We start from the raw sequence: 23,525 nt of genomic DNA, 5'->3' as shown, positions 1-23,525 counted from the left end.
GTAACAAGGCACACAATGAATTGTAAATCTATCTGTGCAAGCAGACCTCGTGCCTCAACAGATCTGTCACCATTGTGTTCTTGGACTATGTCTTGCAGGACTCACTTAATGGCAGGTAATCTATCCATAATAGTATGTAGAGCCATATATCGACATGCCCAGCGAGTGTCACTTAGTCTCTGAAACTCTCTAGGTGCACCTGGGTACATCTCTTTTTGTATGCTAAGCCATTTTTGATGCACATATGACCCAGATGTGAAGATGTAAAGTCTTTTTAGTAAGGAGAAGAACTGTCCTACCTCAGGGACAGCTTTGACTGTATCCACTAAAACTAAGTTTAGACAGTGTGCACTGCAGTGGATGTTTAAGGCATGCTTTGCTTGTTCTTTAATGCGTGCCTGGACGCCTGAATGCTTGCCACTCATAACAGAAGCACTGTCATATGCTTGGCCTACTAGGTTGTTTTTGTATTCAAGACCATGACTTTCTAATATGTGTATGATTTTGTCAGTAAGCCCTGCTGCATCTAGTTGATCAGCCGATTCAAAGTGGAGAACGCTCTCATGGACAGCTCCTCTGAAATAGTACCTGAGTACTAGAGATATCTGTTCCTTTTTTAAAATCTTTTGTTTTGTCTGCCATTATGCTAAAGACCTCACTGTCTTTCACTTCTTCTATAATTTTTGTTCGAACCATGTCTGCCAAACAACTCAGAACCTCATTCTGAATCACTTTGCTTGTATATTTTGCATTATGAATGGAAGTCAACCTTTTTTTCCCAGTTGTCATGCTTAGCTATTGTTTCTAGGATTGCCATGAAGTTCCCTTTATTATCTGACTCTGCAGACTCATCGTGTCCTCTTTGTGCAATGTTTTGTGTGGCTGTAAGTAGTAGTACTTCTCCTATTGTTTTAATATAGTCCCGATTTTCTTGAACCTGTTTGTTGTGTTCCTTGTTTAGGGCATTTACCAGTGTTGCATGACTTTTTACAGCTTTCTGATAGTCTCTCCATGTAATCATTGCTTGTTTGTGCCGCTCAGACCTTGCATGAATTGCAAATCCCCCCTCTTTGTAAGTTGCCTTCTTCCAGTTGTTAAAACCCAATTGTGAATCAAATACAGTCTCTGAGACTTTGGGAGGGCTAAAATGCCTGCAGGCGTAACAAAAGATTATATATATTTTTTTTTTAAATATTCAAGCCAGGGGTGGATATAGTACCAGGCCGCCTTGAAGCTCCTCCTCCGGTCCCCCATCAGAGTTCTTGGGTATATGTTCATCATTGGCTGCACCGGTGGTTCCTCCCGGGATTTGCTGATATCTGCCAAAGACAAATATATATAATTAAAAGTATCTATTTGGGTAATTTTAGATATACCATTGCCATCAGGCAACTTCTGAAATCCATCTGATATCTATATCACAAGCCCAATAGCATGTTAAATAAGAGTTAATTTCAATCACAAACCGACTCATTTCTATACACCATATAAACTGACTAATTGCACTGCTTACAAGTAACCACATATTTATTCAACATCACAAACCTGATAGGTCACTGCTTGTGGATGCACGAGGCTCCTCTGTTGGTCTCACACTCAGCCTCTACCTCAGCCTCAGTCTCTCCATCTGTCTCACTTTCCTGCTCTACTATGCCTTCACTCTCCAATGGACAAGTCTTCCTGTTCTCTCTCTGCAGGCTCTCTGCTCTCTCTTGCTCTCTCCACACCTGAACCATCTGGCTCTGTCTCACTGTCTGCCTTGTCTTTTCTTTGGAAGAAGGACATGATGTCCTTCTTTCTCTTCATTTTGGTGAAAACTAAAGAGCAAACGCAATGGGGACCACCAATTTACTTAAAATAACTGACTTGCTAGGTAACTACCCTTTATGTCTAACTGTTTTACGTTACAATGCATTTACGGAGTGTGGTTTAAATAAAAACACTCAGCACCATGAGTTTGTTGATCATATATTTTATCCTTTTTCATACTGCCACAAAGTAACAAACGGCCAGGTTGAGAACTTCTTATGGCTGCAGGGGCAGTATTGAGTAGCTTGGATGAAAAGGTGCCCAGAGTAAACTGCCTGCTCCTCAGTCCCAGTTGCTAATATATGCATATTATTATTAGTACACTCTGAAGTTTCTAAAACTGTTTGAATGATGTCTGTGAGTATAACATAACTCATATGGCAGGCAAAAACCTGAGAAAAAAATCCAACCAGGAAGTGGGAAATCTGAGGTTTGTAGTTTTTCAACTCATCGCTTATCGAATACACAGTGGGATATGGGTCAGTTTGCACTTCCTACGGCTTCCACTAGATGTCAACAGTCTGTAGAACCGTGTCTGATGCTTCTACTGTGAAGTGGGGCCGAAGGAGACGGGAATGAGTAAGGTCTGCCATGCTCTGACCATGCGCGTTCACATGAGAGAGAGCTCTGTTCCATCGCACTTCTGAAGACAATGGAATTTTCCGGTTGGAACATTATTGAAGATTTATGTTAAAAACATCCTAAAGATTGATTCAATACATCGTTTGACATGTTGACTGACTGTTACGGAACTTTTTGACATTTCATCTGCTTTTAGTGAACGCGCTTCGTGACTTTGGATTTGTTTACCAAACACGTTAACAAAAGTAGCTATTTGCACATAAATGATGGACATTACCGAACAAAATGAACATTTCTTGTGGGAGTCCTGGGAGTGCATTCCGACGAAGATCAGCAAAGGTAAGTGAAGATTTATAATGCTATTTATGAGTTTTGTTGACTCCACAATTTGGCGGGTAACTGTATGGCTTCCTTTTGTGGCTGAACGCTGTTCTCAGATTATTGAATATTGTGCTTTTGCCGTAAAGCTTTAAAAAAAATCTTACACAGCGGTTACATTAAGAACAAGTGTATCTTTAATTCTTTGTAAAACATGTATCTTTCATCAAAGTTTATGATGAGTATTTCTGTTATTTGATGTGGCTCTCTGCAATTTATCCGGATATTTTGGAGGCATTTCTGAACATGGTGCCAATGAGGTTTTTGGATATAAATATGAACTTTATTGAACAAAACATATATGTATTGTGTAACATGAAGTCCTATGAGTGTCATCTGATGAAGATCATCAAAGGTTAGTGATTAATTTTATCTCTATTTGTGCTTTTTGTGACTCCTGTCTTTGGCTGGAAAAATTGCAGTTTTTTGCTGATTTTGCGGTGACCTAACAATCGTTTGTGGTGCTTTTGCTGTAAAGCCTTTTTGAAATCGGACACTATGGTGGGATTAACAAGAAGTGTATCTTTAAAATGGTGTGAAATACTTGTATGCTTGAGGAATTTTAATTATGAGATTTCTGTTTGAATTTGGCGCCCTGCACTTTCACTGGCTGTTGTCATATCGATCCCGTTAACGGGATTGCAGCCATAAGAAGATAAGCTGATCTAACGTTACACTTCTGTAATGCATTTAATACAAATACAACATATTAACAATTTTACTCACCTCTATATTTACTTTGTGCTAGAACTATATTTGTGCGGAATTTATTACAACTTCTGAATAGAAAAAAACTTGCAGATGCATGTGGTACGATCCTGTTGTGTTCCGCCTAAAGCCGTCCCTCTAGAAAATGTGTGGGTTAAATTGGTGTTCCGCGTTGCCACTGTCTAATAACGGATTTAAAAAAAGAACGATAGCAAAAATGATTTATGTCAAAATGATTTCATACTCCACATTTAGGGGGCCACAAGGGGGTTCAAAATTGTTGTCACGGGGGCACTGCCCCCCCCCCCCCCCCKSKKCCSCTAGTGTAGTCTACGTGCCTGATTTATGTTCTATAACCCTTTGTGTTGTGTCTGGTAGGAGGCCTTTGGGTTCATTGAGAGGGCTGATGTGGTGAAGGAGATCTTCTTCCACTACAGCGAGTTCAAGGGCGACCTGGAGGCCCTGCAGGCCGGCGACGACGTGGAGTTCACCATCAAAGAGAGAAACGTAGGTGGCATCACATGGAACCGCTCTGGCCAGCCAACTCAAGCTGTTGCAAAAGTATAGAATACGAGGCCAGTATTGGATCATTGGAATCAAGTTGTTCTTAAGATGTTGGGGACTTGTCAAAGCAGGCTTAGGTTTAATGGCAGTCAATATGTCTCAATAGGAAAAGCCATTCAACAGAAATGATTCCTGCTCATGTATATGTTCTGTACACATATTGATGCCATAAGCCTGTAAAGATGGGGAAAAAATATCATAATAGAGGGGGGAAAGCAACATTGAAGTAACTAAAGCATCTTGTTTTCTCTCCTTTAGGGGAAAGAGGTGGCTACTGACGTGAGGCTGCTTGCCCAGGGGACAGTCATATTTGAGGACATCAGCATCGAGCAGTTTGAAGGCACTGTTATCAAGGTCATCCCTAAAGTTCCAACCAAGAACCAGGTCAGAAACTTAAACCATGCCTCTATGCTGACAAGTAACCTGAGTTTTAGTTTTTTACTGAATCATATAGATTATTTTGATGAAAATGATTAATCTTTTTAAATTGTTCCTCACCTTTTCAGAATGATCCACTACCAGGCCGCATCTCTGCCAGGATCAGTTACACAGACAAGGAGCTCCTGTTTGGTGAAAAGGACACCAAGTCCAAGGTGACCCTGCTGGAAGGCGACCATGTGCAGTTCAACATTTCCACGGACCGTAGGGACAAGCTGGAGCGGGCCACTAATATCGACATCCTGCCCGATACCTTCCACTTCACCAAGGAGTCCCGTGAGATGGTAAGGACCCTGAGGAGATCCATGGTACGCCCTCTAGTTCATTTGAGGAAGCTTGTTTGTGGGGTTTTAATTGAATATGGCAACCTAGTTAAATTCTCTGATGTTAGTCCATATTCCATACTGTTGTGTAAATCCTACAAAATGCATGAGCAGAAACCTTCAGGCCTGAATGAAAGGGAAAGATTGGAACTTTTCAGCATTGTATCTGCAGTTCACTGTCCTTTAAATGTTAAGAGTCGACAGCATCTCTGCTGTGGTAACGGCTCTCCCTCTCCTCTCTGTCCTATAGGGTGTGATCGCTGCCATGCGCGATGGCTTTGGCTTCATCAAGTGTGTGGACCGGGACGCCAGGATGTTCTTTCACTTTAGCGAGGTCCTGGAGGAGAGCCAGCTGCACATCTCTGACGAAGTCGAGTTCACCGTTGTGCCCGTAAGTCCAGGGGAAAAGTCCATGGTCTGTTTTTCAACATAAAAATGCTGTCTTTTAATTCCTTTACTCTCGCCTGCCCTCTTTCTGTTCATCTTCAGGGGTTGTGTTAGCGTTCCGAAATCTAAATTTTCGAAATGGAGACCATACAAAATATCTGCATTTTAAATAATTTCACCTTCGTTTTTATATTGAAAGTAGTGGATTTTTTCTTCTCTTCAATAGTGATCAGGGGCTTGCAACTATAGTTTTCCTTCACAGAAAATTTGTGTAACACATTTGGCAGAAAATGTTTAATTTTCATCAGATGACAGCAGGAGTGCAGCGCTATTTGGCTAGCAACAAGTAAACGTAACTTACAATGAATAAGCTAAGTCTTTTATTCAAAAATAAATTTTACGATGCATGTCTGTTGATCATAGGAAATGTAGCTGGCTACATTCTTTCTTATGTTTTGGTTGAAGTTAATCTTGCATTTTACCAGAGACAAGTAGGCTACAATGAAAAAAGTACAGGAGAAAAGTAGCTACACATCAGTAACTCTTCTGAATTAATGTTCGTTTGTGAATTCTCATCCAAGTGGAGAAGTGCAACTGAAGCACAAACGGAAGGGTCTGTCAGAGTACCAAAAGTGTACATGTATGCACAGCAGTGTTTTTAGAATTTTGGACTGTTGGCATTCATGCTTTTCGAATTCTCAACGCAGCTCTGCAACTGTCAACACATTCTAATGAATAGAGGGTGTGTTGATTGGGAATTGTGGGGAATTGCGCATTCGGGCTCTATGTCCCCGTGGCTGGTGGTCTTAGAGCCATGTATCTATGTCACAATGGGATGCTGGACTATAGTTTCCTAGTGTCTGTGGACTATGATTTACGCTTAAGTCTGTCGAGCAGAAATTACAATAAGAAGCATTTTAGATCTGTATTTACAAAACGCAGCAAGATATTTCTTCTATGGGTTATCTTTTTTTGTTGTTGTGAAAAACACAGAATTCTGCGTTAATGCAACCCCTGATCTTCCAAGGGTGTTACTTTTTAGTAGGGAAATCTTGCTTTAGGAATGAACATGCAGTCAATTGTTTTAAATATTAAGAATTCTCACTCTTTGAACCCCATTCAAATTTCCTAGGCACATTGTTTAAAATATATTTTGGTCTCTGGCTACCTCCACAATATAATCCAGACAATCTCAATGAGAGCTTTATCGAACACCATCACTAATTGAAAGGGGTGTTTTCTCCCACCACTCTCCTGTGCAGGACATGCTGTCTGCCCAGAGGAACCACGCGGTGCGCATCAAGAAGCTGCCTAAAGGCACAGTGTCCTTCCATACCCAGTCTGAGCAGCGCTTTGTGGGTGTGGTGGAGAAGGAGGCCACGGCAGCCATCACCAACAACAAGAGCGCAAGCCCCAGCAAGGCCAAAGAGAAGGTACGAGAGCACCCAGGGCAGCACTAGAAAGCCCACAGCAACATTGTCAACTTTTGTCCCTTTTTTGTTTTGTCTTTATTCCCTACCTGGTTTTCTTTTACATTTCTTTCCCCATTTCCCTCGCCTCCTAGTCTGATCAGTATTGAAATTGAAAACCGCTCGAGACACACACACACACACACACACACACACACACACACACACACACACACACACTTCCCATTGTGTTCACGCATTTCTCAGACCACAGATTTTTGATGACCCCTCTTTTTAGTTTTAATTCTCCTCTTTGCTTTCTCCCTTCACCCTTTCCCCCTCATGCTCCTTCTCTCCATTAGAAAAAAGACAAGGTAGGCGTTCTGTTTTTGCATGATGCCATCACCCTGATCAATGCTTTATTTACGCCCGTTCTATTGAATTGTTTTCCTACAGGGTTGACAAACTGAGGCACAGTACTAACCACTAGTTTTGGATAAGTCTCCTCAAATTGGCTAGATATAACATTTATTTGCCAGAGTTTTTACATGGCTACCGCGAGAAGCTCCCCTAGTTACCTTAAATTCAATGTTTTGTTTTTTACTTGCTCTTTTTCATATTTCGGCAGACATGCATAGTTGACATGTACGCTCAAGTAGGTAGTCTGAATGTGTGTATTTATCTTATTTCTCAAGGATAAAGTAGTAGAAACGGTTAGTGGTGTGGTCTATGTCCTGCTAAATGTGCTCCTCACCCAAGAGTTGACGGCATGGTTTCAGTCCCCTAATTAACCTTTAAATCAATTCCTCTGTAAAAACACTTCACTTTTGAAGTCATGATATTTGTTTTACTAGTTCCTAAGGAGATAGGACATTTAATACTGTTTGTACAAAGGTGTTGATTTCATTTCAAACAGTTAAGGCTAATGCTAACCAAATACTAACAGGTGTGCTTTGGAATGTGTGCCAGTCATCTGCACAATTCGCTTTTTAAGGACTTGCTACTGCCGTTCATCTGATATACTCCAAAGCTTATATCAAAGATGCATTCCTCCCTTCCTCTGAACTAATCACTGATCTGCATCGGCTTGGATGAATTATTATTATTATTTATTTTTCCCCCTACCCATTTACTTTCACCTATCCAGCCTGTTCAGATCAATAATAAAAGAAATGCCAGGAAGGGTGCCTTTTCCTCTCTGGAAGTATTTTAACATTTCCCAATGCTCAGAACCACAGTAGGGTCCTCCAAGTTACATCAAGGTGCTACAGTTCAATGCCTGAGTTCTGGAGAGAAGAGCATTTGCCAACCTTTGACTGGAACTGCCAGTCTAATCAATTTGCTGGTGTGTCCTCCTGTAGGAAGCAGAAGAGGGAGTGATTTCTTATGAGGACTGTGGAGTGAAGCTGACTGTGTCGTACCATGTCAAAGATCTGGAGGGAGCTGCCCAGCCACAGGCAGGAGACAAGGTACTGAAAACCAGTTTACAAGTTAAACCAGTAAAACAAATCAACACTGGCTCAAATGTTCTTTGTCGAAATGGCAAAGTACCAACCCCAAAAATACATCCTGCAGTTGGTTGTTTCTATTTGGTGTAAATCCAACCTTGTCTTCAAGGTGGAGTTCTCCATCAATGAGGTAAAGAGGACGGGCCAGCAGACCGCGGTCACCATTAAGATCCTCAACCGCACAGTCAACACCAAAAGGCTGCTGGGATACATCGCCACCCTAAAAGACAACTTTGGGTTCATTGAGACGGCCAATCACGATCAAGAGATCTTCTTTCACTACAGGTACAACTATTCAACACAGGCAAGCTACAGTGTAAAATATGTTGGTTGTTGGCACATTAGATGTGTCCAAAAGGGGAGGTCCCAAGTTTTTCATACTGCCTGTATCTCTCTGTACCAGTGAGCTGTGTGGAGACATGGAGAACCTGGAGCTGGGTGACACTGTGGAATACACCCTGTCCAAGGGCAAAGGAAACAAAGTCAGCGCTGAGAAGGTTATGAAGATGGCAGCAGGTAGGCAAGACAATGCTCTAGTCATTTGTTTGATTTTGCGCTACAGTCCACTCTATAGTGAAGCATTTATATATTAGTCATCAGTGTCTATGCTAATGGTGTGCTGTTATTGCAGTGAATAGTGTGGGGCAGGATGTTGGTGAGGCGGTGATGCTGGGGAAGGTGGTGCGCCCTCTGCGTAGTGTGGACCCGTCGCAGACAGAGTACCAGGGGCTCATCGAGCACTCGGAGGAAGGCGAGTCACCACTGGCAGTGGAGGGTTATGTCCATCAATTCAATATTTTTACTCCTGTACATACTCTACAATAACCAAATGGCTAAAATTACCATTCCTCTTCTCCCACCTTGTCCCTCTAACCATTCAGAGGGCACGAAGGGCCAGAATTACCCCTTTGGCATCATGGGCATGACAAACAAGGCAGACTGTCTGCAGAAAGGAGAGCTGGTGAAGTTCCAGCTGTGCACAGTGGCCCAGACAGGACAGAAGATGGCCTGCAACGTTGTCCCCCAACGCAAAGCCTTAGTAGAGTGCGTCAAGGACCAGGTATCTCATCATGATTGTTGAAACGGGTGCAGGCAGACATGATTTAATTGCCTTTCAAAATAATACTTTATAGATGTATTTTTCAAGTTTGCTAAGGAAACCTAACATGAAGAAATAAGGTTGTATAATTTGTTATTGGACTTTCTTGGTGTGGCTACACATGTTGAGTGCTATGCCTATTTAGTCTGTAATGTCTTGTCTCCCCAGTTTGGTTTCATCACATATGACGTTGGTGAGAGTAAGAAGCTGTTTTTCCATGTCAAAGAGGTGCAGGATGGCTTAGAGCTCCAGACTGGGGATGAGGTGGAGTTCTCAGTCATTCTCAACCAACGCACAGGGAAATGTAGTGCCTGCAATGTGCGCAGAGTCAGGTAAAGACTGCAGGGGGGGTGTACAAGAAACCATGAAGTGCGCTAAAATGTTTTGATTAAATTGTTTTACCCCCCCTCAATCTATACACAATACCCGATAATGACAAAGATTGGCAGAGATTACAGCCTTGAATCTTCTTGTGTTTATGTCACAAGCTTGGCAGACCTGTATTTGGGGAGTTTCTCACATTATTCTCTGCAGAACTTCTCAAGCTCTGTCAGGTTGTATGGGGAGTGTTGCTGCATAGCTATTTTCAGGTCTCTCCGGAGATGTTTGATCGGGTTCTGGCTGGGCCACTCCAGGACATTCAGAGACTTGTCCAGAAGCCTCTCCTGCGTTGTCTTGGCTGTGTGCTTAGGGTCATTGTTCTGTTGGAAGGTGAACCTTCGCCCCAATCTGAGGTCGTGAGCAGGTTTTCATCAAGGATCTCTGTGCTTTGCTCCATCTTTGCCTCGATCCTGACTAGTCCTACTCCCTGCTGCTGAAAAACATCCCCACAGAATGATGCAGCCACTACATGCTTCACCGTAGGGATGGTGCCAGGTTTCCTCCAGACGTGACGCTTGGCATTCCGGCCAAAGAGTTCAATCTTGGTTTCATCAGAACAGAGAATCTTGTTTCTCATGTTCTGAGAGTCTAGGTGCCTTCTGGCAAACTCCAAGAGTGCTGTCATGTGCCTTTTACTGAGGAGTGGCTTCCATCTGGCCACTACCATAAAGGGCTGATTGGTGGAGTGCTGGTTGTTCTTCTGGAAGGCTCCCATCTCCACAGAGGAACTCTAGAGCTTTGTCAGTGACCGTCGGGTTCTTGGTCACCCCCTTACCAAGGCCCTTCTCCCCCGATTGCTCAGTTTGACCTGGCAGCCTGCTAGGAAGAGTCTTGGTGGTTCCTAACTTCTTCCATTTAAGAATAATGGAGGGCACTGTGTTATTGGGGACCTTCAGTGTTGCAGAAATGTTTTGGTACCCTTCCCCAGATCTGTTCCTCGACACAATCCTGTCTCGGAGCTCTACGGACAATTCCTTCGACCTCATGGCTTAGTTTTTGCTCTGACATGCACTGTCAATTGTGGGAGCTTATATAGACTGCTGTGTGCCTTTCCAAATCATGTCCAATAAATTACATTTACCACAGGTGGTCTCCAATCAAGTTGTAGAAACATCTCAAGGATGATCAATGGAAACAGGATGCACCTGACCTCAATTTCGAGTCTCATAGCAAAGTGTCCAAATACTTATTTACATAAGATATTTCTGTTTTTTATTTTTTATAAATTTGCAAACATTTCTAAAAACCTGTTTCGTTTTGTCATTATGGGTTATTGTGTGTATACTTAGGGGGAAAAACAACTTAATTTTAGAATAAGGTAAGTGTGTTAAAAGTCAAGTTGTCTTAATAATTTCCGAAGGCACTGTAAATAAGTTAAATTTAACTTCTAGCCACCAGATTTACTAGTCATGTCTCATTTATGACCCAGTTATCCTAAACCTAGACGCTATATTGTTGGTTAAAAGCCATCTTGTTTTTCTACCCCCACAGTGAAGGGCCTAAACCAGTGGCAACCCCCCGTCCCGATCGTTTGGTCAACCGGCTCAAGAGCATCACCCTGGATGACTCTAGCGCCCCCCGCCTAGTCATTGTGAGACAGCCCCGTGGCCCTGACAACTCAAAGGTACACACATTTGGTAGCAAAATGCTGTATAATAGGTTCTGATTTTATATATTTAATGCGTGTTGCTTATAATGACCGGTCTTTGTTTTGTACCTAGGGCTTCAACGTGGAGCGGAAGACTCGTCAACCGGGTGTAATTGACTGAACAGTATATACCCCACCCCATCTGGAATAGGTGGGCCCAGATTTAGAAATGCAATCCCAGAATGGAGGACAACAATGGAAAGGGAATTTTGCTGTCTTGCAGAAACATGCTCTTACACACATACATACTCTTGACAGGCACACAGAAATAAGCATGTGTAACACCTCTCCCTGTTCCATCACCTGCAATGGAACCCTCTCATTCCATTTGTTCCCTGCCACCCACATATGATGTACTTGATACGGTTTCATACTGCAGTATACATTGCAGGTTTCTGAGTGTGTGTGATTGTTGTGCATAAGGTGTTTTAGAAAGGGTAGAGGTTACAGAGGATTTATTTTATAGGGTTTCTGCTCCCCTTAAAATCAGAGTGCTGGTTGTGTGGCATTGTCTTGTCCTCATCTTTGCTGAATCTGCTTAACTGTCTGGAATTCTGCACCTGCAACCTGTTGTGTATGTGGATATGTGTGATTATGGGCATGTATTAGAGCTCACCTGCTTCTTCCATTTGTTCTCCCTCATTTAAGGAAACTAAATTATTCTCATTTGCCAATGGTTTCCGCTATGCTTTCCTACAAAATGCATAAAGCAAAGTTCCCTTCATAAGGAGGATCCTGTTTTTCATGTGTGTGGGCTAAAACACGGAGGCTATTTCTCTGCTCGGTTTTTTGAGCAGTTTTGAAACACTTTATCCAAGAGCTGGAGTGAAAGCATGGTGTTGTGATGTATGTGAATGTTTACGTGACTATGATTAGGATTTACTTTGACAAATCTGGAGCATTTCGATACCTTTTCAGTATTCACACGCTCCATAAGCAATTTCCCCAGGTGCAGAATTCCTAATGGCATCTTATATCCAGCAGTTATTTTATACAATGTATTCTTTTTTTGCACATATTTCTTTTTTTGTTCCATTGAATCTCAATATCTGCTAATGAATAAAATGAAGTAAAAATAAGGTGCCTAAAAACTACAAAGAAAACAAAAAAATTAGATGTATCCTCTGACCCCAGCCAACCGCCAAAATATTAAGAACAATCTTGGGATGGCTTTTCTTCTAGTAGAAATAATACTGGTCTGCATCCCAAATACCTGTGGGTGGAAATATACTGTATGTAATGTGTGCTTTTTTTCTTAGTGAAAGATTAAAACATCACAATATAACAAAAATACATTTTACTTAAGTAAAAGAGGGGGAAAAGTTAAAGTATTAGAATTAATCTTAAGGATCAGGATATCTATTATTGCGCTTTAGTGGCATTGGTGGGTGATCTGTTGTGCCTGAATGCACATATGGGAGTTAGTCTAAATGAATTTAAACTGGCGATCACTGGTTTCCTCCTGAACTGCACAGTCTCTCCTATGTACTTTTGTTAATGGTCTTGAATGAAACAATTGAATTAAAGTTTTATGAAAATTACATATGGCGTTTGTCTTTATTTAAAATAAAATCGAGGCAGTTGAATCTTTATTTCTTAATATATAGTTTGTAGAATGTATTTTACTCAATGGCAGTAAGATACTTATTTAAAATGTTTTCTTTGTATAGGCTTGAAAATTTCATTTTCTTTTGACAGTGCGGTAAAAAGGAAATGCTGTCCTTACGTCTTTTCAAACCAAGGTGCCTGAACAGTGGAATAAACTGAAGATTAAAAGATATTAAGCAACTCTTGGTAGGACAAATATTTAGCCTTTTTATTTTTACAGCAACAGAACAGTCAGTACAGAAATGTGAAACTGCAAACAAATCATGTATTTATTATGGATCCCCATGGCAGCAGATACTTCTCTTGGGGTCCAGCAAAACCAAGGCAGTTTATACAATTTAAAAAACATTACAATACTTTCACAGATTTCACAACACACTGTGTGCCCTCAGGCCCCTACTCCACCACGAACACATCTACAGTACAAAATCCATGTGTACGTGTGTGTATTTTATTCTGTGTATGCATGTCTGTGCCTAATGTTTGTTGCTTCACAGTCCTCCCTGAACACTAACTCTATATTGTGTTTGGTTTTTACAGGTAAGTTTCTGTTTTTCCTCTACCTCTTTTCAAACTCTGGTGCTGCCCAGATGTATCATTATTTCAGAGAGATGCACAACCCTTGGTTGTGTTTCTGGATTTGGACTCTGAGCTTCAGACCAGCATGTCCACCAGTCCCTAAGCTGACTTGGCCCTGAGGGCTGCAATTCCTTGATCTGGTTTGGAAGAACTACAGCATGCGGATGACTGGAGTCCACTCTGGGTGCAAACTTCCTGTCAGTATTTACCACACTGACTGTAAGAGATCTTGATTGATTCAGGGCCTCATTCAGCCTTTTCCACCCTGCAGTAGCAGGAGATGTGGCATCTTGGCTTGGAACATTCACTTGCTCCTCTTGAACAGTTCTCCTGTCCCTTGAAGAATCAAGACCTTGCATTTTGCGTTTGTACTCTTCCAACTTGGTCTTACACTCCACAGCTTTCACCTTCATCTCCAGGAACTGTTCCTGCAAGTCTTTCTCATATCCCTCTTCGGCCTTCAGCTCATTCTTCCAAAATTCCAGGTGCTCTGCCTCCTCCACTATTTTTTGCTGGGCCTCTTGGTCAGCTTGCCTGGCCTTTCGTTGCTCCTCCAGCTCATGAATTTGGCTATCCGTGCAGGTTATTTGGACCTGCAGCTCTTTCAGACTAGCCTGTTGGATAGCAACTAGTGCTCTTAACTTCCTTTTCTCATCAACCATCTTAAGTGCACTGGTTGGATTCTGCTGGCCCTCAGCTTTTATCTTTGCCATGCTAACCTCTGGGTGTTTCTTAACATGTTGGATATCATTACCTTCATCAGAATTGCAAAGGTTACTTTTCTCTCTGTCCCTGCCCTGGTTTCCCATGCAGCAGGAGATTCGCTGGTGCTCAGTGGACTTAGCACTCTTTTCTCTAAATTTGCTCTGTAAAACCCCAGGAGTGGAGGGATCCTTGGCAACAGTGACCGAAACGTTCAGGGAACAACCATCCCTTTTAACAGTGTCCATCCTGCTATCCTTTTCGCGGCCTGATTGGTTCACTGCGCCCCTTCCTATGCTCTCCAGCCATCCCCAAGCCTCCTCCATCAGGGTCAGGGACTTTCTTTTGGGCCTTTTTGGTTCTTCCGGTCGCTGTTCGGCTTGTTGCCGCAGGCACGATAAGGGAGGTAGGCTTTGACGGTGTAAACTAAGCCCACCGCTAACCCTTTGTACTTTGCCCCCAGCATCTGCTCTCCTAAGCTGAGGGCCAGCCTCGTATCTGCAGCCTTTCCCTCTGCTAGGCCCTTCCCAGAGGGATGGCCCATTGTGCAGCAGGGTGAGCTGGATCTCTCTGGCCTGCTGGCCGTACTTCTCAAGAGACTCCAGAAGCCGTTCATTAGGCGTCACATTCCGCTCAAACTCTTTGAATTTCTCCTGAAGTGTGTAGCGCCCAGGACGACCTAAGCAGAGGAAGATAATTGGGATGAATTTATTACCTGAATTGATTGATTTGTATTAGAAATCAAGTAAAGTATACAGTGAAATGAGACCCTAAAATGTAAATGCCGCCAGATGTGTACTCACCAAGGGATTGAGCCAAAGCTATGACTACTTCCTGGCATGTGGTTTTCTCAGTAACTCCACAGACAACACGTGGGACTCCCTCCACTGATACCTTAACCTCCATTCTTATTCTGTATTCAGAAAATTAAGGGATGAGAACAAAATGAAGCGTTACTGTTGGTGCTGATATGTCTAGGTAAGAGCCTCCATTACTATACACGAAGGGGAAGTGGTGGAGACAGACTAATGACCCTCATTACCATTCTCTGTAAATAGTTTGTCTGCTCACTGTCTTGGCCAGCTTTGTGTCTTGAGGGCAGTCAAAATTACATATTTGTAAGTTGAATGCAATCATCGAGTTGGAATTTACAGTATTTTCAAATAATGCCTAACGATACTTAAGGAGGTAAACAAACAATTCATATATTGAGGGTAAAACTTAATAGTTGTATAAAATGTTATCAAAGCCATTAATGAACAAAGCATCCAGTTGCCAGCAAAATTCCCCTATTTGGCGTCAAAAGTAGATGGTTCGAAGTTGGACATTTCCTCAAGATAATTGTAATAATCGGTTAGTTCCGATGCCAGAATATCACATGCATAGACTGTGAATAAAGTTCGCTACCTACCTCTTAGATCCGATGCTGGGAGCCGTCCACTTTGCTGAAGGCACAATGCTCTGAAAGGGATGGAAACGGTCTTGTGAGGAGCACCGTGGAGTGAGTAAGGCCAATTTGAAGTCCCTTGGGTATCTACTACTGCAGGGAAGTTTATTATCCCACTCCTCTCAAAAAAAGATTGAGGGCTGATCTGTGTGAAAATTGCACAGATTAGACTCGGAAAGTTTATCAGTAGGTTTGCTATAATTATGCTTAAAATGGCATTTTGTTTGTCTCTTACGATACTTGAATACAATGGATAAATTGACAACTTTGTATACATTGTATTATTTATTTTCAAAATGGCATTGTTGCGTCAAGAAAAATAATCTTATTTGGGTATAAATTAATATCCAAGCTGACATAAACTCTTAGCTACTTAGTATTTGGTTAGCTCGAACAAACTATCAACATTGGTTCACTTGCATCAGTAAACTGTCAGATATTTTTGGCTCTGGGTGTTTTTGTGTATCTTTCTGACAGGAAGGGGGATCCCTATCGGAACGGAATATATAAACATTCTGGTAAACTGTCCAAAGCTCCAGTACGCCAAGTTCTAGAGCATTCCACAACTGTTAAATGATTTGTCTTCGATTGACCAAATACTTTCGGGTTTTGAGTCTCCAGCCTTGTCGAACAGTACAGTAATCCCTCATTAGCTACTGACCCTTGTTCATCATGAATCTTGACAGATTTTCTTTTGTAAATGTACTTCCACAGCACTCCTGACAAGTTATCCAAACTAGTGCTCTGATTAGATGTTGTAGGGAATGGATATTCTTAAATAAATGTTGTTACTGCCAATAACACCTTCAACTGAATAGGATGCTCATACCATAGAAATAGAATCAACAGAACAGGCTTGGAACCTCTAATCCTGGCAATTTTACTGGTAAACTCATGGGGTACACTCACAATGGCTGTCTGGAATTGTGATGCAATCATTTCCATGGTAATGTAGATTGTTCATTGAAATGATGCTAAAAAATGTGGCTCACACAATGGAATGTATTTTTTTGTAATGTTGAGTTGATTCAACAAATCACAGCACAGATTGATGGGTACAATTCCTGCTTTTACTTCCTGCTTTGCTCCTATGTGTACACTCCCAATGGCCGCCAGTCCACCTATTATGTCATATTTCACTTGAATGGGGACACTCACTCTATCCATTCTATTTCTATGGCTCACACTGTACAAATGAAGCTTGAACTGAAAATATGGTGTTGGATATCTAAGCTCGGTCACCCCACAAGGGGGAGCAAAGGTTTTGTCATTTTTCCACTCAAATTATTAGTCTCATTAGTCAACAGATAAGTCGTTTGTATACCAAATAAAAATGGGTAGTTTACATTGTGTCTAGCGCACATTCTAATTCACTCCTGTGCCAAAACTATTGGGACTGAGGTTGTATATTATTTTAAGTAGGCTACATGTGCTTTTGTTTTGGATAGTTTTGGACAGGAGTGAAGTAGGCTAGAATGTGCACTAGACTATACATCATGTAAACTGCTGGAGTAAAAGAAGTGGAACACCTGTTGCTGCTGGAGTAAAAAAAGTGGAACACTTTTCTTCAGCCTGCCAGGCCCTCCTCCCTAGACAGGTTAATGTTAGGAGAAATGTGAGAGTTGAAAATTAGAACCCTTCCCATTCTGCAACGCAAACCACATGTCCAGCTGCTCCCAGCCTCATGGCTTAATGGTGAGCTACAGACCAAACCACATGTCCAGCTGCTCCCAGCCTCATAGCTTAATGGTGAGCTACAGACCAGACCACATGTCCAGCTGCTCCCAGCCTCATTAGCTAATGGTGAGCTCAGACCGACCACATGTCCAGCTGCTCCCAGCCTCATAGCTTAATGGTGAGCTACAGGACCAGACCACATGTCCAGCTGCTCCCAGCCTCATAGCTTAATGGTGAGCTACAGATCCAGAGACACAATGTCAGCTGCTCCCAGCCTCATAGCTAATGGTGAGCTACAGACCAGACCATCATGTCCAGCTGCTCCCAGCCTCATAGCTTAATGGTGAGCTACAGACCAAACCACATGTCCAGCTTGCTCCCAGCCTCATAGCTTAATGGTGAGCTACAGACCAAACCACATGTCCAGCTGCTTCCCAGCTCATAGCTTAATGGTGAGCTACAGACCCAGACCACATGTCCAGCTGCTCCCAGCCTCATAGCTTAATGGTGGAGCTACAGACCAAGACCACATGTCCAGCTGCTCCCAGCCTCATAGCTTAATGGTGAGCTACAGACCAACCACATGTCCAGACTGCTCCAGCCTCATAGCTTTAATATGGTGAGCCTTACAGACCAACACATGTCCAGCTGCTCCCAGCCTCATAGCTTAATGGTGAGCTACAGACCAAACCAACATGGTCCAGCTGCTCCAGCCTCATAGCTTAATGGTGAGCTACAGACCAGACCACATGTCCAGCTGCTCCCAGCCTCATAAGCTTAATGGTGAGCTACAGACCAGACCACATTGTCCAGCTGCTCCCAGCCTCATAGCTTAATGGTGAGCTACAGACCAAGACCACATGTCCAGCTGCTCCAGCCTCAATAGCTTAATGGTGAGTACACAGACCAGACCACATGCTGCAGCTGCTCCCAGCCTCATAGCTTAATGGTGAGCTACAGACCAACCACATGTCCAGCTGCGTCCCAGCCTCATAGCTTAATGGTGAGCTACAGACCAGACCACATGTCCAGCTGCTCCCAGCCTCATAGCTTAATGGTGAGCTACAGACCAGAACAGTCAAGGAGGACAGATAGTTGAAAGAGGTCATGTTTGTTCATGTGTGTTTGTTTGTTTTGCTTGAGTCTAAGTGGTGTCTAAACTGTAATCAGTAGTGTTAAGTAGAAGATTAGAGGACTGTATTTCATGTAAATGAATTAAATCTAACCCAAATTAAAAGACTACTTCTTGATATCAATTGTTCAGTTTTTTGGGAAGTTGGTTGTTCAGTTGGATTTGTTTGGAGCGTTGTTCATAACAAATTCTGACAGTTGTGATTTGTTGCTTAGAAGTGAGATGGTAAACTTAACTCCAGAATGTTGAGGTGCAAAACTATGGGCCCTCTATATAAGATATGCAATAGGCTAATTGGTACTATTCTCCCATAATGATGTATGTTGGGCTAGTGTGGCTCTTTAGTGCTATAGCTTAAACATTTTATGGGGAATTGTGAAATCCATTTTTTCAGGACTTGTCTCATTTTGGACATAATATTTCCAGGAAACTTTTGTTCATAAGGCTGTGCTCTGTTGTATATGCTTATTTTACAATGTCATGCCATATTCCTTTGATAATTAGAAATTAATTTGAGTATATTATCCATGATTCATGATAATGACAATACAATGTACAGTACAGTTTTATATGTAGGCCGTCATTGTAAATAGGAATTTGTTCTTAACTGACTTGCCTAGTTAAATAAAGGTTAAATAAAAATAAAATAAATAATATCACTGCCAATAATGCGGAAAGAGCTCATGTGTATCGTTATTTGTAATCTGCTTCAAGATGACCAGTTGGGGTCAGGAATCAGTCCTAAGGGAAACGGCTGTGCCAATGCCCCCCACTGCCCACCTCCCTCCTCTCTACCCAATGCCCCTCCACTGCCCACCTCCCTCCTCTCTACCCAATGGCCCCCACTGCCCCACTTCCTCCTGCTCTACCCAATGTCCCCACTGCCCACCTCCCTCCTCTCTAACCCAATGTCCCCCATGCCCACTCCCTCCTCTTACCCAATTTGCCCCTCACTGCCACCTCCCCCTCTCTACCCAATGTCCCCCACTGCCCACCTCCTCCTCTCACCCAATGTCCCCCACTGCACCTCCCTCCTCTCTTACCAATGTCCCCCACTGCCCACCTCCCTGCTCTGCTTACCCAATGTCCCCACTGGCCCACCTCCCTTCCTTCACCCAATGTCCCCACTGTCCCACTTCCCTCCTCTCTACCCAATGTCCCCCTGCCACCTCCCTCTCTACCCAATGTCCCCCGCTGCCCACCTCCCTCTCTCTACCCATGCCTCCCACTGCCCACCTCCTGCTCTCTACCGAATGTCCCCACCCCCACCTCCCTCCTCTCTACCGAATGTCCCCCACTGCCACCTCTCTCTCTACCGAATGTCCCTCAGTGCCCACCTCCCTCCTCTCTACCCAATGTCCCTCACTGCCCACCCTCCCTCCTCTCTACCCAATGTCCCCCCACTTGTCCATTCCCTCCTCTTACCCAATGCCCCCACTTGCCACCTTCCCTCTCTCTACCCCAATGTCCCCATGCCACTCCCTCCGCTCCCCAATGTCCCCCACCTTGCCCACCTCCCTCCGCTCTACCAATTGGTCCCTCATTCCCCCCCTCCTCTCTACCCAATGTCCCCACTGCCACTCCCTCCTCTCACCCCATGCCCCTCACTGCCCACTCCTCCTCTCTACCCATGTTCCCCACTGTCACATTCCCTCCCTTTACCCATGTTTCCCCGTGCCCACCTCCTCCCTCTCTACCCAATGTCCCCCACTGCCCACCTCCCTTGTCTCTAACCCAATTCCCCCACTCCCACCTCCCTCCTCTCTACCATGTCCCCCACTGTCCACTTCCCGCCTCTCTACCAATGTTCCCTGCCCACCTCCCTCCTCTCTACCCAATGTCCCCCGCTTGCCCACTTCCCTCCTCTCTACACCAATTGCCTCCCACTGCCACTCCCTGCGCTCTACAATGTCCCCCATCTGCCCACCTCCCTCCTCTCTACCGAATGCCCCCACTTGCCACCTCTTCTCTACCGAATTGTCCCTCATTGCCCACCTCCCTCCTCTCACCCAATGTCCTCACTGCCCACTCCCTCCTCTCTACCAATGTACCCGCCACGTCCATTCCCTCCTCTCTACCCAATGCCGCCCCACTCCCACCTCCCTCCTCTCACACCAATGATATCCCCACTGCCCACCCCTCTCTCCAACCCCAATATCCCACTGCCCACCTCCCTCCTCTATACCGAATTCCTCACTGCCACACTCCCTCCTCTCTACCGCCAATGCCCCCACTGCCCACCTCCCTCCTCTCACCCAATGCCCCCCACTGCCACCTCCCTTCCTCTCTACCCCAATGCCCCCCACTGCCCACTCCCTCCTCTCGACCCAATGTCACCCACTGCCCATCTCCCTCCTCTCTACCAATGTGCCCCCACTGCCCACCTCCCTCCTCTCTACCGAGATGTCCTCTGCCCACCTCCCTCCTACTCTACCCAATGTCCTCACTGCCCACCATCCCTCTCTCTACCCATGTCCCCCACTGTTCCACTTCCCTCCTCTCTACCCCAATGCCCCCACTGCCCACCTCCCTCCTCTCTACCCAATGTCCCCACTGCCACCTCCCCCTCTCACCCAATGTCACATTGCCCACCTCCCTCCTCTCTACCGAATGTCCCTCACTGCCCACCTCCCTCCTCTCTACCCAATGCCCCCCAACTGCCCACCTCCCTCCTTCTCTCACCAATGCCCCCCACGTGCCCACCTCCCTCTCTCTACCCAATGCCCGCCACTGCCCACCTCCCTCCTCTCTACCCAATGTTCCCCCACTGCCCACCTCCCTCCTCTCTACGAATGTCCCTTCACTGCCCACCTCCCTCCTCTTCTAGCCAATGCCCCCCACTGCCCACCTGCCCTCCTCTCTACCCAATGTCCTCACTGCCCACCTTCCCTCCTCTCTACCCAATGCCCCCCACTGCCCACCTCCCTCTCTCTACCCAATGTCCGCTCACTGCCCACCTCCTCTCTCCACCCAATTGTCAACCACTGCCCACCCCCTCCTCTCTACCAATGTCCCCACTGCCCACCTCCCTCTATCAGCGATGTCCCCAGCCCACCTTACCTCCTCTTCTACCAATGCCCCCCACTGCCACCTCCCTCCGCTCTACCCAATGTCCCCCATGCCCAACTCCCTCTTGTCTCTACCCATGTCCCCACTGCCACCTCCCTCCATCTCTACAATGTCCCCCACTGCCCACCTCCTCCTCTCTTACGAATGTCCCCCATGCCCACCTCCTCCTCTCTACCCAATTCCCCCACTGCCACTCCCTTCCTCTCTACCGAATGTCCCTCACTGCCCACCTCCTCCTCTCTACCCAATGTTCCCCCACTGCCCACCTCCCTCTCTCTACGATGTCCCCCACTGCCCACCTCCCTCCTCTTTACCCAATGTCCCCACTGCCCACTCCCTCCTCTCTCCGGAATGTTCCCCACTGCCCACCTCTCTCCTCTCTACCCAATGTCCCACTCCACCTCCCTCCTCTCTACCAATGTCCCCCATGCCACTCCCTCCTCTTCTACCAAATGTCCACTGCCCACCTCCTCCTCTCTACCCAATGTCCCCACTTGCCCACCTCCCTCTCTCTACCAATGTCCCCCACTGCCCACCTCTCCTCTCTACCAATGTCCCACTGCCACCTCCCTCCTCTCTACCCAATCCCCCACTGCCCACCTCCCTCCTCTCTCCCAATCCCCCCACTGGCCCACTCCCTGTCTTACCCAATGTCCCCCCTGCCCACCTCCCTCCTCTCAACCAATGTCCCCCACTGCCCACCTCCTCTCTACCGAATGTCCCCACTGCCCACCTCCCTCCTCTTCTTTACCGAATTCCCCCACTGCCCACTCCCTCCTTTCTACCGAATGTCCCTTCATGCCCACCTCCCTCTCTCTACCAATGTCCGCCTGCCACCTTCCTCCTCTCTACCAATGTCCCCACTGTCCACTTCCCTCTCTACCCAATGGTCCCCACTGCCCACCTCCCTCCTCTCTACCCAATGCCCCCCACTGCCACCTCCCTCCTTCTACCCAATGTCCCACTGCCCAACTCCCTCTTCCTTACCCAATGTCCCACTTGCCCCTCCCTCCTTCTCTACCCCAATGTCCCCACTTACCACCTTCCCTCCTCTCTACCGAATGTCCCCCCTGCCCACCTCTCCTCTGCTACCATGTCCCCCCTGCCCACCTCCCTCCTCTCTACCGAATGTCCCTCATCTGACCAACCTCCCTCCCTCCTACCCAATTCACTCCACTGCCCACCGTCCCTCCTCTCTAACCAATTGCCCCCCACTGCCCAACCGCCTCCTCATTACCCAATAGTCCCCCCACTGCCCCCTCCCTCCTCTCTACCCAATGCCCCCACGCCACCTCCTCTCTCTACAATGTCCTCCCAGGCTGCCCACCTCCCTCCTCTCTCACCCAATGTCCCACATGCCACCTCCCTCCTCTACCCAATGTTCCCCACTGCCGCACCTCCCTCCTCTCTACCCAACTGTCCCCCACTGCCCACCTCCCTCCTCTCTACCCAATTGTCCCCCACTGCCCAACCTCCCTCCGCTCTACCCAATGTCCCCCACTGCCCACCTCCCTCCTCTTCTACCCAATGCCCCCACTTGCCCACTCCTCCTTCCTACCCAATGCCCCCACTGCCACCTCCCTGCCTCTACCCAATGTCCCCCACTGCCAACCTCCCTCCTCTCTACCCAATGCTCCCCACTGCCCACCTCCCTCCTCTCTACGAAGTCCCCCACTGCCCACCTCTCCTCGCTACCGAATGTCCCCACTGCCCACTCCTCCTCTCTACCGAAATGTCCTCATTGCACCTCCCTCCTCTCTACCAATGTCCCTCACTGCCACCTCCCTCCTCTCTACCAATTGCCCCCCACTGCCCACCTCCTCCTCTTCTACCCAATGGTCCCCGTGCCCACCTCCCTCTCTCTACCAAATTGCCCCCACTGCCCCACTCCCTGCTCTCTACCGATGTCCTCACTGCCCACCTCCCTCCTCTCTACCAAATGTCCAACCTGTCCCACTTCCCTCTCTACCCATGGTCTCCCCACTGCCCACGCCCTCCGCTCTACCCAATGTCCCCACTCCACCTCCCTCTCTCTTAACCCAATGTCCCCCATGCCCTCCTCCTCTCTAACCCAATT

General features: G+C 45.7%; 2 protein-coding genes across 11 annotated transcripts in view; one reads left to right on the top strand and one right to left on the bottom strand.

Annotated features, from left to right (window-relative positions):
- csde1 (cold shock domain containing E1, RNA-binding) overlaps positions 1-12,775 on the top strand; it is a 36,843-nt gene extending 24,068 nt beyond the window's left edge. For 7 of the 10 annotated variants that reach the window (XM_070447915.1, XM_070447914.1, XM_070447913.1 and 4 more), the window contains 13 exons: positions 3,856-3,984; positions 4,300-4,425; positions 4,548-4,787; positions 5,053-5,193; positions 6,452-6,622; positions 7,960-8,067; positions 8,216-8,391; positions 8,510-8,622; positions 8,738-8,857; positions 8,988-9,166; positions 9,374-9,537; positions 11,078-11,210; positions 11,308-12,775. In XM_070447915.1, coding sequence (XP_070304016.1) covers positions 3,856-3,984; positions 4,300-4,425; positions 4,548-4,787; positions 5,053-5,193; positions 6,452-6,622; positions 7,960-8,067; positions 8,216-8,391; positions 8,510-8,622; positions 8,738-8,857; positions 8,988-9,166; positions 9,374-9,537; positions 11,078-11,210; positions 11,308-11,355 — 1,848 coding nt within the window. In that variant the 3' untranslated portion in view covers positions 11,356-12,775. The remainder of the gene's footprint in view (positions 1-3,855; positions 3,985-4,299; positions 4,426-4,547; positions 4,788-5,052; positions 5,194-6,451; positions 6,623-7,959; positions 8,068-8,215; positions 8,392-8,509; positions 8,623-8,737; positions 8,858-8,987; positions 9,167-9,373; positions 9,538-11,077; positions 11,211-11,307) is intronic. The other 3 variants (XM_024005939.1, XM_024005937.1, XM_024005936.1) reach the window with 1 other exon arrangement.
- Positions 12,776-13,317: 542 nt separating this feature from the next.
- Positions 13,318-15,646, bottom strand: LOC111976986 (ras association domain-containing protein 8-like). Its single transcript, XM_024006209.2, has 3 exons — positions 15,535-15,646; positions 14,927-15,036; positions 13,318-14,802 (listed from the first exon to the last, which is right to left on the bottom strand). The coding sequence occupies exons 2-3, from the start codon at positions 15,027-15,029 to the stop codon at positions 13,412-13,414; spliced, it is 1,494 nt and encodes a 497-aa protein (XP_023861977.1). The 5' UTR covers positions 15,030-15,036; positions 15,535-15,646; the 3' UTR covers positions 13,318-13,411.
- Between the last annotated feature and the right edge of the window lie 7,879 nt (positions 15,647-23,525).

Source organism: Salvelinus sp. IW2-2015, linkage group LG17, assembly GCF_002910315.2.
Source record: "Salvelinus sp. IW2-2015 linkage group LG17, ASM291031v2, whole genome shotgun sequence".
Lineage (NCBI taxonomy): Eukaryota > Metazoa > Chordata > Actinopteri > Salmoniformes > Salmonidae > Salvelinus > Salvelinus sp. IW2-2015.
The sequence above is the reverse complement of the archived record's forward strand: the minus strand, read 5'-3'. Positions and strand labels throughout refer to the sequence as shown.